Here is an 18,051-nt window from a genome sequence, read left to right as displayed (position 1 = left end):
CCATTACGTCAACATCTATCTTTAGCCATTTTGCCGGAGAAGGGGATACCCGCTCCCTCATTTTTAAATAATTGTAAAATATTTAGTACATTAAAAATTTGAAAAGTAGATTGTATTGTATTTATTGAATTATCTTAAACATATGAATAAATATTGTAGTCAATTAGCTATCCACAAGTGTAGTAATAAACAGTTAAAACCAAAACCAATTTGCTACAAAACACTAGTTTCATAGATCAATTGACATCTATTCTATGCAAGAAAAATTCAACATACTGTAACTAAAACTCCGTCGTTTTGGTCTAATAGCATCAAAGAAGTACTAAAATGCAGTGCTTACATGTCAATTTTCCATTGGTTCCAACGACTTCATAACCACCTCCTCCTGAAACTAACAACCACCAACAATGGCGATTTCTCCAAACCCGACCCGTCTCATCCTCCTAACCACCCTCATTTCCCTCATCATCTCCCTCTCAACCTCAGTATCCGACCCGGAAAAGCTCCTAACCGAACTCCTAACCCTCCAATCACAGTCCACCGCCGGAATAATCCACCTAAACGACCAAACAGTCTCCCGTTTTATAGTCTCAACAAAAACCCCCCGACCATACTCCCTCCTCGTATTCTTCGACGCCAAGGAGCACCACGACAAAGCCGAGCTCCACCTCGCCGAACTCTACTATGAATTTAAAATTCTCGCCACGTCATTCATCACGAACCATCCTGACAACTCATCCGCATCGTACGGTAAATTATTCTTCTGCGACATTGAATTTAAAGATTCGCAATCTTCGTTTATTTTATTCGGCGTTGATTCACTGCCCCTTCTCCGTTTAGTTAATCCTAATGTTAAAAATCCTAAAGATTCTGAAGCTATGGATCAGGGAGATCTCTCCAGGATGGCGGAATCCATTTCGGATTTTATCCTGTCGAGGGCGAAATTGAGCGTCGGCCCGATACATCGGCCGCCGCCTATTTCGAAGAATCAGTATGCTTTTCTGATTGTTGTGTTGTTGATTTGGATTCCGTTTATGATTAAGAAGTTGTCGACTGGTCAGACATTGCTTCAGGATTGGAAAATTTGGTTGTGTGGCGCTGTGTTTGTGTACTTTTTTAGTGTTTCGGGTGCTATGTTTAATATTATTCGGAAAATGCCGATGTTTTTGGGGGATAGGAATGATCCGAATAAGTTGATTTTCTTTTATCAAGGCTCGGGGATGCAGCTTGGAGCGGAAGGGTTTGCTATCGGGTTTTTGTATACCGTTGTTGGGTTGTTATTGGCGTTTATGACTCATGTGCTTGTTTTGGCTAAGAATGTGACTGTTCAGAGATTGGTTATGGTTGTTTCGCTTGTGTTTTCGTTTTGGGCTGTTAATGAGGTTATTTTCTTGGATAATTGGAAGACTGGCTATGGCGTTCATACTTTTTGGCCTTCGAGTTGGAACTGAGACGATGATGGGTGATATTCATGAAGTAAAAGAGGTGACAATTTTTGCTTTAGTAAAACATTTTTGGTGCAAGATTTTGTTGTTTTAATGTTGAACGTTTGTTTAGCATAGCTGGACTTCAAGTTCGTTATGTTTTCTGCTAAACATAGAGGCATTTGTAAAGAATACATGAAAATGATCAAACAATTACTACAGATTCCACATAGAACAAGAGTCTACTCAAAACATGTGCCACATTGTTCACATATCCTCTTATTTACCGAAAAGAGGCTAATAATCCTCCATAAACTCTGAATTTTAGCAAACCTATCAGTAAATCTCCTGACTTTCAAAAACGATTAGTAAATTCCTGGATTTTAGGCGCTCATTTACGGCACTTATGGACTTAAATATCCCTAATGCTGTTTTTGTTTTGCGGCTGTCATTTGAAAAAAAAAATTGACGGCGTTGCGTTTCGATTTAAACTTTCTACTACTAATCACTCGATTTGTGGATAGCTAATTGACTACGTTTTTGGGTTTTTTCAGTTTTTTTAATTAAAATTTTAATAGTTCTAGGGGTATTTTGTATGTTTTAACTTTTTAAGGTATTTTGGATATTTTAACTTTGCTAACTTTCTACTACTAATCACTCCATTTGAGGATAGCTAATTGACTACATTTTTGGGTTTTTTCAGTGTTTTTAATTAAAATTTTAATAGTTCTAGGGGTATTTTGTATGTTTTAACTTTTTAAGGTATTATGGATATTTTAACTTTGCTGATGTGTCAGATTTCGCAAACTTCAATATTTCTCCACAAATGCCCATGCTGCTAGTAAAACTCTGTCGTTTTGACTGATTGCATCAAATAGTACTCAATGCAGTGCTTACATGTCAATTTGTAATTGGTTACACCACGAAAACTCAAGAAACTCAAAAAGTCTTCAATTTCTAACGACTTCATAGTTCACGCCCTCCTCCTCCTGAAACTAGCAACCACTAACAATGGCGATCTCATCAAACCCGACCCGATCCATCCTCTTAACAACTCTCATTACCCTCCTCATCTCCCTCTCAACCTCAATATCCGACCCGGAAGAGCTCGTAAACGAACTCCTAACCCTCCAATCACAGTCCAGCTCAGGAGTAATCCACCTAAACGACCACACAATCTCCCGTTTCATAACCTCAACCAAAACCCCCCGACCATACTCCCTCCTCGTGTTCTTCGACGCCAAGCAGCTCCACGACAAAGCCGAGCTCCACCTCACTGACCTCTACCAAGAATTTTCAATTCTCGCCACGTCATTCATCACGAACAATCCCGACAAATCCGCCGCGGGTTACGGTAAACTATTCTTCTGCGACATTGAATTTAAAGAATCGCAGTCTTCGTTTAATTTATTCGGCGTTAACTCACTGCCTCATATCCGTTTAATTAACCCTAATGTCAAAAACCCTAAAGATTCCGAAGCTATGGATCAGGGGGATTTTTCGCGGATGGCGGAATCCATGTCGGATTTTATCCAGTCGAAAGCGAAATTGAGCGTCGGCCCGATTCATCGGCCGCCGCCTATTTCGAAGAATCAGTTAGCTTTTTTGATTCTTGTGTTGTTGATTTGGACTCCGTTTATGATCAAGAAGTTGTTGACTGGTCAGACATTGCTTCATGATTGGAGAATTTGGTTGTGTGGCGCTGTGTTTGTGTATTTCTTTAGTGTTTCGGGTGCTATGCATAATATTATTCGGAAAATGCCGATGTTTTTGGCGGATAGGAATGATCCGAATAAGTTGGTTTTCTTTTATCAAGGGTCGGGTATGCAGCTTGGAGCGGAAGGGTTTGCTGTTGGATTTTTGTATACCGTTGTTGGGTTGTTGTTGGCGTTTATGACTCATGTGCTTGTTTTGGCTAAGAATGTGACTGTTCAGAGATTGGTTATGGTCGTTTCGCTTGTGGTTTCATTTTGGGCGGTTAATAAGGTTATTTTCTTGGATAATTGGAAGACTGGTTATGGAGTTCATACTTTCTGGCCTTCGAGTTGGAAGTGAGGCGAGGATGGGTGATTTTCATGAAGTGAAAGAGGTGACATTTTTGCTTTAGTGAAACTTTATTGGTGTAAGACTTTGTTGTTTTATTGTTAAACTTTTGTTTAGCATAGCTGTATTTCAGGTTCAGTATGTTTTCTGCTAAACAAATGCTTACATTTGAAGCATTTTGTGTTTTAGCTGGAAATGTGAAATATGCTTAGTTTTCTGATGATTTGATAGTAGTGAACTTTAACATTACTAAATTGATAGCATGAAGAAGTCGTTTGCATGCTTACGGATTTTATGAATGGTTTCCTCCTACTAGTAGCTACTTCGTGCATGTTGTTTTGTGAATGCATGGAGAAAGTTTTTAGGCACTTATGAATCTGGTTCTTTGAATTCCTCCTAGAGTTGTTAAGTTGGCAGTGGCCGACACTGGACATTTTCTATCCTGTACCGGTTACTTACCATAAGAATTACTTTGTCTGTCACACTTTGGGGACTGAAATGCAGGGATGCAGATCAGACAATGAAACTGTGCAAGGATTAGTTACACTTGGTAGATTTACTTTTAACTGTAAAATAGTTATGGGAATGTTGATTAAAGCCGGAATGCCATGGTAAAATTTGGGGTTTCATTGGATTGGGAACATGATATAATAAGTCTTAAATTTATAAGATGTTCATTGGAGTATATTATTCCAGAATCTAGCCATGCTTTCTAGCTCTTATGTAGGGAAAGTATAATACTGTGTTGGAACCTATCGGATATCTAATAGATGAAAGTCCATTGTTGGTAATCATCAAATGCATTTTGTTCCTAACTTTGGCTCACTTTATGCGGCTACCTGTTGATCTAGGATATGATTTGGTAGAAGAATTAGATTAATTTATCATGAATTTCCCATATGTCAATTACTCGACGATGCCTTACTCAAAATCTGTGTTTTTGGTCCTTATTGTCCCGTTTTGAATTTTATTTCATCTTTTGTACTGATTCTGTTATCTTCTAGTAAACCTGCCCTCTTATGTAAACTTAGTGATAGAGAAATTGTCACCAGTAGGAAGCTTGATTGACACCCTTCCATCATATAAGTATATGACCACGATCGAGACCTGAAGTGAAATGATTATTATACATTAGAGAGTTTATGGATGCGTAAAGCCTCTTACGGTAATGCCTTTATGGCAAAAAGGTCTTTTGCTATAAGCTTTTCTTATTTCTTATAACATGTTAGGTTATGGTATTGCAAATCAAATTGTATGAAATTAGAGCGTAATGCCCATCCAGAACACTCACTAAATACCTGGTGAGGCTGAACTTGTTCTATCTTATAGATGTTGCTGACAACTCGAGACTTTTAGTTAGCCTCGTACATTGTTGCGAATTCCTCGTACATCTCGCCCCATAAAATTCTGAAAACTTGCAAGTCAGGACAATGGTTATTTAATAGATTATTAACACAAGAGGAGTCATCGCATACCTTCTTCGGAAGGAAATAAGTACAGTATAGCATCAAATTTTAGCATATATTCCATGCTTTCGGCTTCGGCCAAGTTAGAAATACTTGACAATTTACAAAAATCTGACTCAGAAAGTTAACGTGGACGGCCAAAAAAGCACCATAGATGTAAAATCTGATTGATACCTTCAAGCCTGACACCAACAATCCCTTTTTGTTTTTCTAACATCTTTAACTCAACTTTGCGTTGTAATACAGCAGTTCTGATTCTCAATTTCTTTTACACTACTGCCCTTTCCCTTTTTAATTGAACAACTTCTATATCCTTATAGTACAAGGATATGATGGTCATGCTTTTGTAAAAGTAAGGTTCTATATAATACCATGGGCTGGTGGTGGAGAAGGAGAGAACTTGAATACTGAACTAAGAAGACAATATGGAAGAACAGGTCGAAACAATCGGTAGCGCGTTTGTGAACCATTACTATCATCTCTTTGATAACGACCGTTCTTCTCTTGCCGGGCTTTATCAGCCTAGCTCGATGCTTACTTTTGAAGGTCAGAAGATATTAGGGGTCGATGATATATCCGGTAAGCTAAACAACTTGCCGTTTGAACAATGCAAGCATGTCGTTAGCACCATTGATACACAGCCGTCGTCTTTTACTGGTGGCATACTAATCTTTGTCAGCGGCAGCCTCCAATTGGGCGGAGAGGATCATCCTTTAAGATTTAGTCAGGTTATATGCTCAACCCTCTCCTTACGTGTATGAACAGAAGATGGTATCCAGTGAAATTTTAATTTACGGGAGAATATAAATTTAAGTCCTTGAAATTTATTACTTAGATCACCTACATACTCAGATTTTGCTTTTTTTTTCTTATTATTATTAATTTGCACCTTTTATCATTTATTTGGGAGCGTCATGGATCAAAACTATTGGAGAAATGGTCATCTGGCTTCTAAACTTCAGTCAAGAGATCAAATTATCCAAAATATAACATTTTCATCAAATTTCTCCAAAACTTCAATATTTATTTTTATATTTTTCACATTTGTTTTATTTTAATCCTCTTCTATTTAATATCATAAATCTAAATATACCATGTTCTTAGATATTTATCCGGCTGAATTTATCACATCTTAAAAACTATTTTATTCACTTATTTTTCGTAGCAACTTTAATTGTTTTGTGTTGGATTTTTTTTAATTTTTTTCTTACTCCCTTTTTATTGCATGAGGTGGCATTAAGATATAGTGGAAAATGATTGTAATGTTGTTATTGTTGCAGATGTTTCATTTGATTCCTGCGCTACAAGGAGGACTGTTTGTGCACAATGATATTTTTCGCCTCAATTATGGCTAATTTATTCATTATGACGTTATTAATTTGATGAATAAATATTATATTTCCCTGAATTGTATTCTTTTTCAACCTCAGATATGTATTTGCTTACATTGTTGTGCTGAAATACTATAGAAAATGGTTAAAAAGAAAAATAAATTGACCAAAAGCAACTAAAAACTGTGTATTATTGATGAGCTTTTGGCATATCTTTGTTATCAAGTTATTGCAGGATCATTACTAGACAAGAAATGATCTTTTTGGTTGGATTCCAATGTAATTAAATGACATTAAAATTCTTTCTGTCAATTAACTCTAATACAATCGTCTGTCTAATAAGTACTCCCTCCGTCCCATTTTAGAAGTCCCATTTGACTTTACACACAGATTAAGAAAACATTAATTATTCTTGTCTTTTCATGTTTTTTCATGTTTTGCCTCTATTAATGATAGTGGAATTTTTCATAGAACTCTTTCAAGATGACTAAAATAAGGGTAAAATAGGGTATTCAATGGAAAAATATTCTAAAAATAGTAATGGGACTTTTTAAATGGGACATTCAAAAATGGAATATGGGACTTCTTAAACGGGACGGAGGGAGTAATATTTAATAAATTAATAATTTTAATAATTAATGAAATATTAGAAAACCAATTTTAATATTATGTTTTATGTAATATTTAATAAATTAACAATTTTAATAATTAATAAATTTTTAATCCATCTTATTAGATGATCTACTTAATTTGAAAACTAACACAAAACTGGACAAATAAAGCCAATGGCTAAATCCTTCCTAATTATGATCAATTGAATATTTAAAATTAACTTGGATATATTTGAGACTTTTACATTATTAATTTTACATATTTGTCAATTTCAGTCAATTGTATCCATTTAAAAAAGAAATTGGAATGAAAAAAAGATTCAAATACGTTTTCCATATTTGATACACAGTTTTTAATAAGCTCGTAATATTTTAAAATATATAAAAATTTAATATAATATAAAATTATCATATATTTTTGGTTCAATTTTATTTTGGATTTTAAAAATAATTAAATCATTTGATTCATATACTCCCTCCGTCCTAATAGAGTTGTCCACTTGAAATTCTTTTCCCCCAAAATTCTTGTCCACTTTCAAAAAGTAACAATTTTCAAAACCAATCTTCCTATTTTATCTCTATTTAAATTCCTCTAATAAAGTAAATTGAAAGTGGACCCTACATTAAATAAGAGTATAACAAAAAAAATAGAAAAAAATTTATAAGTTTCATAACAATAATTATGTTTTCTTAAACTGTGTGATAAAGGCGAAGTGGACAACTTTATTAAGACAAAATTTTATACTTGAAAAATAGGTCCGCCCATAATGAAAACTTGGATGCCTCGTTCTAAAACTGTGATATGATAGCTAGTTCGGATCTTGAGGCTGTTAAGCGATCTTTCAAATTCTATTCCAGCCGGCAATGAAAGGAGTTTTCAAGGACCGTGGTGATGCAGTTGAATATAGATGACTATGGCTGACAAAAGAAATTATTTATTAAAATTGTAAAATAATATAAAAATATTTGTTTAAAATTACAAATATTTAAAAATTTGGTTTTTTAAATGCTGGCTATACATTTTAATTAATATATTTCTCTTTTCTACTTTTAAATTGAGAAAGGAATTTTTTTTTGTACATCTATATATATTGAGGGGTAATTAGAATTAGGAAATTGTAATTGATGCAAATGTTATCTAATAATCATTGCAATATATTCTATGACACTCATGACTTAATTTCTGAGTAGTTGCTAAAATTTAATATTATATTTTCTTTTAGTCGTTCAATTTAATTTTTATTTTTCATGTGATGATGTATGCAATTCTCACTTTATATTACTAAATCATCATTGACTTCTTATTTGTTGCAACAAATATATTATTTCATTAGTTTTATATTCTTCCAGCTATACTAGGCCTCAATATTTTTTCTCTAAATTATGCCAATTTCAAACTCAAAATTTATTAATTATGATCTTATTAAAAAAATCAATTGTACCCAAGTTTATTGTTCCATTAAATTAATTGAGTATAACTTTACTTATGTGATATTGATTTCTTGATATAATTAGGTGGACGACACTTAGACAAGTAGACAACTATTCAATATGTGTCTTTTATTGGACAAACTTAGTTATAATCAAAATACAAATTTCAAATTAAATAATGATTAATAAAATTAATTAGAATTACTAAAAGGATAAATATATAGATAATCTGAGTCAATATTAACATTATACTTTGATTAAATTACTTTTGTTGATATCATAACATAAGATGCTTAGATCTAATCATTAATACTCTAACCACATCCTATAAACCAAAATCATACCAAAAATATAATAAATAAGTGGGAAAATGGAAAATTTAACAAAAAAAGCAAAAAAAAAAAAAATCAAGATCTTGATTTAATTACCATAAAAAGAAAAGATAAACATGGTATTAAGGTGAGTAGTCTTAATTTTAAATGGTTACTTAACTTAATTATAAAGATTTTGCTTCCTTGAAAGAAACATCTTCTACAAAATCGTGGCTCCAACCATTGCAAATATTTGTACAAATGTCATCAATTTGGCAGATTTTGCCAGAGAAGCATACAATTTTCAGTAATATGAGACCATTACAAGTGGAATTTTAATTTATATAATTAATAAATTAATAGAGGTTGACAATATATACTCATACACCCGAATGAAAGGGCAGAAGCATACAATTAATCAAATCAGAATCTCAAAAATAGCTACAAGTACATCAAATTTAATAAAATAATGTATGAAAATTTCTTCATGTGGGTGGCACGAAATATCAACAAAATATATTTGACAGTTATGAAATGTTATGAACATTTCATAACTAACATTATCAGGTCAGGCACTTAATGTTTACATTCCTTAAGATGAAATTTCACGAGCTTCAGTTACATAGTTTAGGGCAAAAATAGATAAAAAAAAAATTAGAGTTTTGTTTAAAATTATTGTTCATTTGTTAATTGTTCTGAAATAAAAACTCTTTGTGGTTGATTGTCTACTTTAAAAAATGAATATTCTAAATAGTGGATTTCTTTTTAGTATTGTTAGTTTGTTACATAGCAAAATTCTAAAAGTTCAATATACTTTTAGATTGGTTTGCTGGTGTTAAAAAAAAAAACTTTTTAATTTTTATTTAAAATTTCGGAAAATTTAAAGTTTGTAATTCAGAATTGCATTTTTTTAATTAATAATCTAAAATAATTAGATACAACAGTAAAATCATTGAAAAATATTGAAGCTCAATATATATATATATATATATATATATATATATATATATATATATATATATATAAATGAGTATTGTATTAATCTAATTTTTAAAAAATATGAATAAAATTATGATGCTATTATAAATTTGAGATAAATTTATAAAAAATCAAAAATATTTGACATTTTAACAACGTTAATTTTTTAGATTTCATAAACAATTTATTAACTTTTTATTGGTGTATTAAAATTTATAGTAAATTTCAATTATGTTAAGTATATTTTTATTTTCAGAATTTGAAATTAATTAATCTAACTATTAAATTAATTTTTGATATTATAGATTATAGAGAGTTTATTGGTTGGTGGATACTCAACTCGAGCAACCTTCGGAAAAAAAAAAATCAAGCAACCGCAAGTCAAATACAGCCAACTCTACAAACATTGCAGCGACATAAATAATTAATCTCTTGTCTCTCTCTACTCTCAAACTCAATCTAATCTTCTTTATATCCCATCTTTTAGGAGAGGTGGATGATTAATTTTTCAATTTCTTTAATAGAAAATAAATAATTATACCTATTATATCTAAACTCCTTTGTCTCTATCAATTTAATATCTAGGCTATTTTTATGGTAATTTAAATAACTAGAAATTATTTAGTATATTTTTTAATCAATTATTCTTGTTCATAAGTTAAATGACTAAAAGAATCTCTATTGATATTTTTTTATTTCAAATATCATATTTTATAAAATAAAAAACAGTTCAAATATAAAAAATAAAAGTTTTAATTTAAATCGAACATACTTTTTGATTTTTACTACTTTATTTTGGCTTTTTATATATATTATATAGCATTATTTTATTTCTCTTTTTTTTTTAACTTAATTTCCCTCTATATTCATTGATTTTTCTCCTTTTCCCTTCATATCTGGATAATTAAAAAAATAGAAATAAACGAATTCTACAATTATTTCAATTTAAATAGTATATTTTTTCATTTAATCATTAGATAAAAATAATAAGTATTCATTCAAAGTAATTTTTACTTTTGTAAACAAATAGTGTAATCATAGAAAGCCACTTAAAAACGACATCACTTTTTCAAAATATATAGATTTTTTTAAAATAATATTGTTTTTTATTTGTCAACAAATAATAATAAGTAAAAGTAATTAAATTCTTTTTATTAATATTTATTAAGTCAATATAAAATTATAAATTTAATAAATTGTTATAATTAAATTAAAATTTTATTTACATACGATTCTTATTTTCTAAAAGATGCTTTTAATATATAGAGCACCACAAAAAAGGCTCTAAAATAAACATTTTTAATACTTTCTTTGTTATTTTATCATTAATTAAAAGGACAATTATATCTTATAGAAGCTGTAATTATCACATGAATCCAAATTATGATTCTGATAAAACTAGTTAAAAACACTATACTAAAATAGTACTAATTCAAAAAATTAATAAAAAAATTTAACTCAAATATATCTGAAAAATATACTAGATATTATAGATGCAATTATTCCAAAAATAAAAGAACCTGAGATCCGAACCACAAATAAAGTCTCCATATTCTCACATTATTTACCTACTTAATCCTATTTCAACCACTTTCATTACACTTTTCTAATATATATTTTCCCATGTTCATGCCTACCCAACTTCTTTTCTTTCTTCTTCACAGAACTCTCCTAATCTTCTGATCATTTTTCACATATTAATCCTACTAAACCCCATTAATTCTCCTTGTTTTAATACTATGTGTATGCTTACAGTATACTAATTCAAGACTGGCTGAAGAAATTAACATGGTAAATAGAGCCTTCCAACAATATTGTTTGGATGAGAAGAAAATACAAGAGATTGTTTCTTTCTTGAATCAACCTCCCATTTCATTGCATCTCCTTCCTTAATTACAGGTTACTTTTCTACATTTTTTCCTTTTTTTTATCTACGTTAATTTCTTAATATTAACACATATTCTAGGCAGCACGCGACATTCATTCTATTCCGTTTTGAAAATGTTTCGGATGCAAAATTTTATTTTTTACATAAAAATTTCAAAATAATATTGTTTCGCGGTGTCCGTATGTGTCGTGCATCCGTGCTACATATCTTTTATTTTGTCTTTCTGGTGTTAAATATTATGGACTTCAGTTCACAATCTAATATCTAACTACATTTTTTCTCAATTTCTTGCAGGGAAAATAATCATTTCTCCACTCAACGTTTGTTTAGGTTTTTTATTTTTATTTTCCGATCTCCTTGTTTGGGTCATTGTCTTTTAATTAGTTTAATTTTTCCAAATGGCTACCAAAATTAAAGGGATATATAAAGGCTTCAAGTTCATCTCTCAAATTTTTGGTAAGTTCAACTTTTCAACAAAAAACTATTCTATTTGATATGAAAAATAAAATATGATTTTGATTGATTTAAATTGATTTATTTTGTGGCAGTGGTTAAAGAGAGGGAATTGGAAATTGGGTTTCCAACAGATGTGAAGCATGTGGCACATATTGGGTGGGATGGCAATTCTGGTACTGCACCCAGTTGGGTATGTCTATTATTAAATCATATATTTTTAACAACGAATTTTTCTGTTGGTAAGCGACTGAAATCCGTCGCTGAATAAGCTTTTTGTCGGTAAAAGGCTGAAATCCGTTGATAAATTAATATTTTTTCATCAGTAATTTGCTATTTTCTAATAGTAATATAACATCTTTAAATATATATTTTGATTGATTTTGATTGTGTATTATTATTTGCAGATGAATGAATTCAAAACACCTCCTGATTTCTCCTCAACAACATTTGCTAATTCAAGAGACTCCAATTCTCTTACTAATTTCTCCCCATGGTCCTCTCAAGGTAACCATTATTATTCATATTCTATATTTATTCCTCCAATCGAAAAAGTCGTTTTAGCATACCTTATGTCGGAATATTCAAAAACCAGACCAAATTAAATTATTAAACCGCATTGATAAATTTATTTCGGTTCAACTATATATTACTATAAAATAAAATAAAATAAAATATAGTACAATATCCCTAATATTATGCGAGTCTTACATGTATTGTAGCAACAAACATTTGTTTTAATGGATCGAGAGAAATATAATGGGAACATATATAGTAACAATATTATTGGGAATTGAATGTCATAGAGACCATGTGGAGCATTGCATAATGAGACAACAATGGAGACGTGCATGTCAGATTGCTAGGCAATTCAATTTTAATTTATTCAACAACAAATTTATGAGTTTGTTTGCTTCAAAACACACATATTTTGGCTCTTGTGTCACGAGGGAATCTCTAATTTCTGACCTTATTGTAAAACCAAAATTTTGCAAGCTGCTACAATTTGATTTCTTCCTATTTTGATACCCATCTCAGCATATATAATTATTACAAGGCCAAATCTATATGATTTTGATTCATTAGGTATCTCAACTTCAATTTCACTATTTTAAATTTCTAAATTTTTATTATTTTATTAATTGGATCCCTAACTTTTTGTTTTTTTATTGAGTCCCTAAATCTGAATTTTTTGGTTCATTTAGTCCTTAAATGGATATCTGTTTAAAGGCCTAAAGGACCTAATGAACTAAAAAACGAAAGTTTAAAGACCTGAAGACGCCAAATAGAAATTGAGCAACTGATGAATCAAAACAGTATAGTTTAGGGGCCCTAAAATGGATTTAGCCTTATTACAAATTACTTTCTTCCTATTTTATAGGAGTGTAGAAATGGATCATGGTTCACCCGAACATGACTCATCTAACTCAAAAAATAACGGATTATAGTTGAGGTTAAATATGTGTTAAAATATGTCATGTTCGACATTCGAACTCATTCAACTCAAACAACAGTTTAAAAATGTGTTATCTTGTGTCGTGCAGATTCAATCCAATTTAGATAAATAAATTAAACATATCATGTTAACATTATTTATATTCAAATTATTTATAGTTAAATTAAATTAAGGGTTAATTGCACATTAAATCACAAATTTTACTGTAATTTGCAATTACAATATGAATTTTGAAACTTGACAATATCAATCATCAACTTTCATTTTTTGAAAAATTAGAACACCGACCAATCATGCAACAACACGTGGCTATGTATTATAATGTTCATGTTTTTTTTTAGTTTGATGTTCTGATTTGCCAAACAATAAAAACTGGTGACTGACATTCCCAAGTTTCAAAGTTGATATTGTAATTGCAAATTACGTTAAAGTTCGTGATTTAATTTACAATTAATCCTTAAATTAATCATGTTGATACGGTATATATTAAACCCATTTCTAATAAATTAGTTAATGAGTTGTGCTATGATCATAACCGGTCCACTCGATTAAATGAGTTGAAACATATATGCATTTAATTTTTATGTCATATTTTTATTGACACGATTATTAAATAGACCGTATTTATAAAAACCTTGATCGTGTCAACAAATTTGATTGACACGAACATGACCCATTAATACATTTTAACACTATTTTTAATTAATTATTTTTATGTTCTTGCAACAGATTTCGATCTCTCTAGTGGAAGTGGACCAATGTCAACCACTTCATTGGATAATCTTATCACATCGTCAAATGATCCTCCTAACATTCCCAAAAAACCTAAGAGAAAAAAGAAATCGACATCATTTTCTTCCTCATCGAGATCATCTCTGGTATTAAAATTACCTCATGACTCAACACAATCTTACAAGTCTGGAACTTCTGTAAGAACATGATTATAGCTTTGAAAAATTCTTAGCTAAACCGAGTCTATGAGAGCGTTCTGCAATTTCTCAGGATTTCATGAAACCGAAAATGTAAGTATAGGATTTTGAGCATGACTTCAGGAAATGGTGAAAGAGTGTAATTATTCATTTATATATGCAAGGAAAGAAATTAAGTTATTTAAAGGGGGCAAATTTGAAAATGAAGAAACAAAACTATTAGTCAAGGAGGGGGTATTCTTTTGTTGTTTCTAATTCTGTAACAAACTCAATCTTTGTGTTAGTTGAAATTTTTGCAAATTAAACGAAATTGGATTCAATAACTATTTTGGATATTAAGGGGCCACATCGTATTTTCAACTGTAAGTTCAATGTTTATACTGTTTGAGTTATAGTTCATTAGTTATTATTATTGTTTTAATATATTTATTGAGAGGATATTTTTTATTAGTTGGAACATAACATTGCTTCCACAGTTTAAATTCTATCGTCAGAAAATAATACATTCAGTATAGATAAATTTTTAATTATAAAAAAGTTATGAAGACTTGCATATCAAAATAAATAAAAATGAAATTTCAAATATCTAAAGCTTTTGAAGTTAAATCTGGGGGCTAATTAGGAGAATACCTAAAAAATTAAAATATTTGTAAATTTACCTCAAAAACTGAAAGTTTATAAGTGTACCTAAAAAAAATAAATATTTATTTTTTTACTCCACAGTTTCAAACGGTTTCAAATACAATTTATAATAGAGTTTCAAACGGTTTATAACGGTTTCATAAAAATAGAGTTTCAAACGGTTTCAAATACAGTTTCAAAAAACACAATTTGAAACTGTTTTATAAAAACGTTTCAAATAGAGTTTCTAATAGAGTTTCAAACGGTTTCAAATAGAGTTTCTAATAGAGTTTCAAACGGTTTATAACGGTTTCATAAAAATAGAGTTTCAAACGGTTTCAAATACAGTTTCTAATAGAGTTTCAAATGGTTTATAACAGAGTATTTTTAAAAAACTTTGACATCTTTGAAACCGTTTATAATACAGTTGCAAACAGTTTTAAAAAAACGGAGTATTTTTACAAATTTTTTCAGAGTAAAAAAATAAATTTCGGAGTAAAAAAATAATTTTTTCGAAAAAAAAAGGTAGACAAATAATTTTTCAAAAAACGGAGTATTTTTACAAATATTTTGAAAAACGGAGTATTTTCTGCAAATTTCTCTAAATCTGGAGAAGATCCATATTAACTATTTGGGCTTCTATGAACTGATGGGCCTTATTTAGGTCAGTGCAGCCTCCTCTGGAAGATGCTCTGGTAGCTGTATTACTTTTTGTAATTGGGCCTTACAAATCCATATATCTGTTGCAAGTTGTAAAAATCTATTAATTACTCTTTAATTAATTTATTTATTTATAAAATATATCTGAATTTTTTAAAATTAAATTTTAATTTATAAAATTAACAGATAAAATTGTAAAGTTATTTTAAAAATTCTTTATTTAAATTTAGTTATAATTATAGATATATAAAATCACTTTACATCAAAATTCGAGATACGGTCATTCCATTCCAGTTCTTAAATATTAGAGATTTCCGAATATTGAATAATTATTTAAAGAGGATGCTGTAATTGTTTTTGAGAAACGACATATAATTTAATCTAAAATAAATCAAACAAATAATGAACAAATATTTGAACTAAAAGTATAACCGTCCTTAAATTATTTAATCAAAATCTTCTTCCATTGCTTTCATCTCCCATATCAAAAAACTAATTGTTTCAATCACACCTACATTGGAATAATCTCCACACATAACTATATAATTATACACACCACAATTTCTCAAACCTAAACCAACACATTTCTCAGTTCTCACAATCATCCAATTATGGATCGAGCCGAACCCAATTACGAAACCAAAAAAAAATCATACCGTAACCTAAAAATATGTTGCCTCGTCACATTTATTCTCATACTCATAACAGCAATAGTTTTAGTAATTCTCTACTTCACAATCTTTAAACCTAAAGAACCTAAAATTCTTACACGATCCGTAACATTGGAAAATTTTAAAGCAGAATGGCCACAACTATTTCTTAACGTGACGTTTGGTTTCGGAATTACGATCGATAACAGAAATTACGGAGGATTTAAGTACGGTAATAGTACGGTGTTTGTGAATTATAGAGACAAGGTGATCGGGGAAGCTCCGATTGTTGCGGATACAGTTCGTGCTCGAAAGAAGTACGATGTAAATAGTTCTGTTACTATTTTTGCCAATTTGTTGTTCGAAGATGCGAATTTCTTGCATGATTTTGTTGTTCTTGGGGTTTTGAATTTTACTACAGATTCTACGTTGCATGGGAAAGCGAGCTTGTTAAATTTGTTTAAAATGGAAGCTACAATTCTTACTAATTGTGAGATTTCTCTGTTTGTTGTAGCAGAAAAGGCCGAGTCATTTTGTAAATCCAAGACCAGATTTTGAATTTGTATTAAAATTTAGAGCCAATCTAATGTATTAAGCTCACAAACACTCGATTCGGACTCGATTGAGTTTTATTTTAAGAGTTTGAGTATGAGCTTAAACTCAATAAAGTAATTGATATGAGATCTTGATTTTGATTATTGATATAATTATTTATAATTTTAATTTTAATATAAGAGTAAAAATATTAGTGTACATCTATATAGTTTTAAAAGGTAAAAATTTAAATTAATTAAAGTTTGATCGTGCTCGTGAGCTTACTGAACCAAATATATTAATGCTTAAATTCAATTCGATAATTCGAGTAGTTCAAATTTGAAGTACATTTAATTTATTTATTTTTTGAATCCATTCTTACTTAATTTCGAGTTGCTCTATACACCCTTATAATTAGTTGATCCGGACCTAGACAATAATTTTTTGTCTCAAGTTCGCCCGGTCCCGAATTCGGAAAAATCTGCTATTTTATGGCGGGGTTGGAGTTTAATATTGTCATACATGAGAGATTCTTAGGTAGACTCGGTCTACCACGTCATCCGTATACTAGCCTATCATGTTATGACACGTCATTAAAATAATGGCACTATCGTAATTTTGTTTATTACTTATTTACACTTTTAAATAGTAAATTACGATATTGCCATTATTTTAATGACGTGTCATAATGTGATAGGCTTAGTCTATAGATGACGTGGTGGACTGAGTCTACCTAAAAATTTCTCTGTCATACATAATTTTATGGTAGGCTTGTCCAAATTTGCAGTCGAAAACCTTGGCTTGAACTACCATCTATAAAAGTCAACCGTCTAAAAATTGTCTCAATTTAAGAATTATAAAATTATTACGAATTAGGAATTTTTTTTTCTAATGATGTTAGTCCAAGTGGTAAGCGGATTGATATCGCTTAAACAAAGTCTCAATTTCGAGCGTTGTGAATGCAGAAAATTCTTGCTGGCAAACTCACCCACCATGCCAGGTGCGCGACGCAGGTCGAATTCGGATTAATCAGGGTGAAGCCTTAAAAATCGGATGGCCAAAAGTTAGTAATTTTTTTTGTCTCATTTTAAGAATTGGTAGTTTTCTTTTGGACGATACTCTATTCCATATCTAACGATTGCAGTCATTTTCATACATTGAAGCTCATTAATTTATTACTTGTCCAATAATTTAGATCCAGAAAATTAATTTTAGGCCTACAAATGCAATTACCTATCATTTTAGTCACTGCTGCATACTTGCAC

At 30.4% G+C, this 18,051-nt stretch overlaps 4 protein-coding genes across 4 annotated transcripts; all 4 read left to right on the top strand.

Moving 5' to 3' along the window:
• Window positions 1-228: 228 nt before the first annotated feature.
• LOC126664678 (probable dolichyl-diphosphooligosaccharide--protein glycosyltransferase subunit 3B) lies at window positions 229-1,696 on the top strand. Its single transcript, XM_050357185.2, has one exon. It carries the CDS (start codon window positions 408-410, stop codon window positions 1,449-1,451), a length of 1,044 nt encoding a protein of 347 aa, XP_050213142.1. The 5' UTR covers window positions 229-407; the 3' UTR covers window positions 1,452-1,696.
• A 616-nt stretch (window positions 1,697-2,312) lies between these two features.
• Window positions 2,313-3,762, top strand: LOC126664677 (probable dolichyl-diphosphooligosaccharide--protein glycosyltransferase subunit 3B). The gene has a single exon (XM_050357184.2). It carries the CDS (start codon window positions 2,436-2,438, stop codon window positions 3,477-3,479), a length of 1,044 nt encoding a protein of 347 aa, XP_050213141.1. The 5' UTR covers window positions 2,313-2,435; the 3' UTR covers window positions 3,480-3,762.
• Window positions 3,763-5,307: 1,545 nt separating this feature from the next.
• LOC126678649 (nuclear transport factor 2B) lies at window positions 5,308-6,341 on the top strand. The gene is made up of 2 exons (XM_050373547.2): window positions 5,308-5,661; window positions 6,214-6,341. The coding sequence occupies exons 1-2, from the start codon at window positions 5,359-5,361 to the stop codon at window positions 6,286-6,288; spliced, it is 378 nt and encodes a 125-aa protein (XP_050229504.1). The 5' UTR covers window positions 5,308-5,358; the 3' UTR covers window positions 6,289-6,341.
• A 4,835-nt stretch (window positions 6,342-11,176) lies between these two features.
• Window positions 11,177-14,656, top strand: LOC126665197 (CRIB domain-containing protein RIC10-like). The gene is made up of 5 exons (XM_050357923.2): window positions 11,177-11,494; window positions 11,778-11,939; window positions 12,032-12,129; window positions 12,344-12,443; window positions 14,122-14,656. The coding sequence occupies exons 2-5, from the start codon at window positions 11,882-11,884 to the stop codon at window positions 14,331-14,333; spliced, it is 468 nt and encodes a 155-aa protein (XP_050213880.1). The 5' UTR covers window positions 11,177-11,494; window positions 11,778-11,881; the 3' UTR covers window positions 14,334-14,656.
• The last annotated feature ends 3,395 nt before the right edge of the window (window positions 14,657-18,051 follow it).

Source organism: Mercurialis annua, linkage group LG1-X (assembly GCF_937616625.2).
Source record: "Mercurialis annua linkage group LG1-X, ddMerAnnu1.2, whole genome shotgun sequence".
Taxonomy (NCBI): Eukaryota; Viridiplantae; Streptophyta; class Magnoliopsida; order Malpighiales; family Euphorbiaceae; genus Mercurialis; species Mercurialis annua.
The sequence above is the reverse complement of the archived record's forward strand: the minus strand, read 5'-3'. Positions and strand labels throughout refer to the sequence as shown.

What these genes read in the sequence shown, in the direction of transcription:
- LOC126664678 (XM_050357185.2), top strand. Translation starts at nt 408, where the DNA reads ATGGCGATTTCTCCAAACCCGACCCGTCTCATCCTCCTAACCACCCTC.
- LOC126664677 (XM_050357184.2), top strand. Translation starts at nt 2,436, where the DNA reads ATGGCGATCTCATCAAACCCGACCCGATCCATCCTCTTAACAACTCTC.
- LOC126678649 (XM_050373547.2), top strand. Translation starts at nt 5,359, where the DNA reads ATGGAAGAACAGGTCGAAACAATCGGTAGCGCGTTTGTGAACCATTAC. An exon ending in ATCCTTTAAGATTTAGTCAG is followed by an intron (nt 5,662 to 6,213) that starts GTTATATGCTCA and finishes TTATTGTTGCAG; the next exon opens with ATGTTTCATTTGATTCCTGC.
- LOC126665197 (XM_050357923.2), top strand. Translation starts at nt 11,882, where the DNA reads ATGGCTACCAAAATTAAAGGGATATATAAAGGCTTCAAGTTCATCTCT. An exon ending in CTGGTACTGCACCCAGTTGG is followed by an intron (nt 12,130 to 12,343) that starts GTATGTCTATTA and finishes TATTATTTGCAG; the next exon opens with ATGAATGAATTCAAAACACC. An exon ending in CTCCCCATGGTCCTCTCAAG is followed by an intron (nt 12,444 to 14,121) that starts GTAACCATTATT and finishes TTCTTGCAACAG; the next exon opens with ATTTCGATCTCTCTAGTGGA.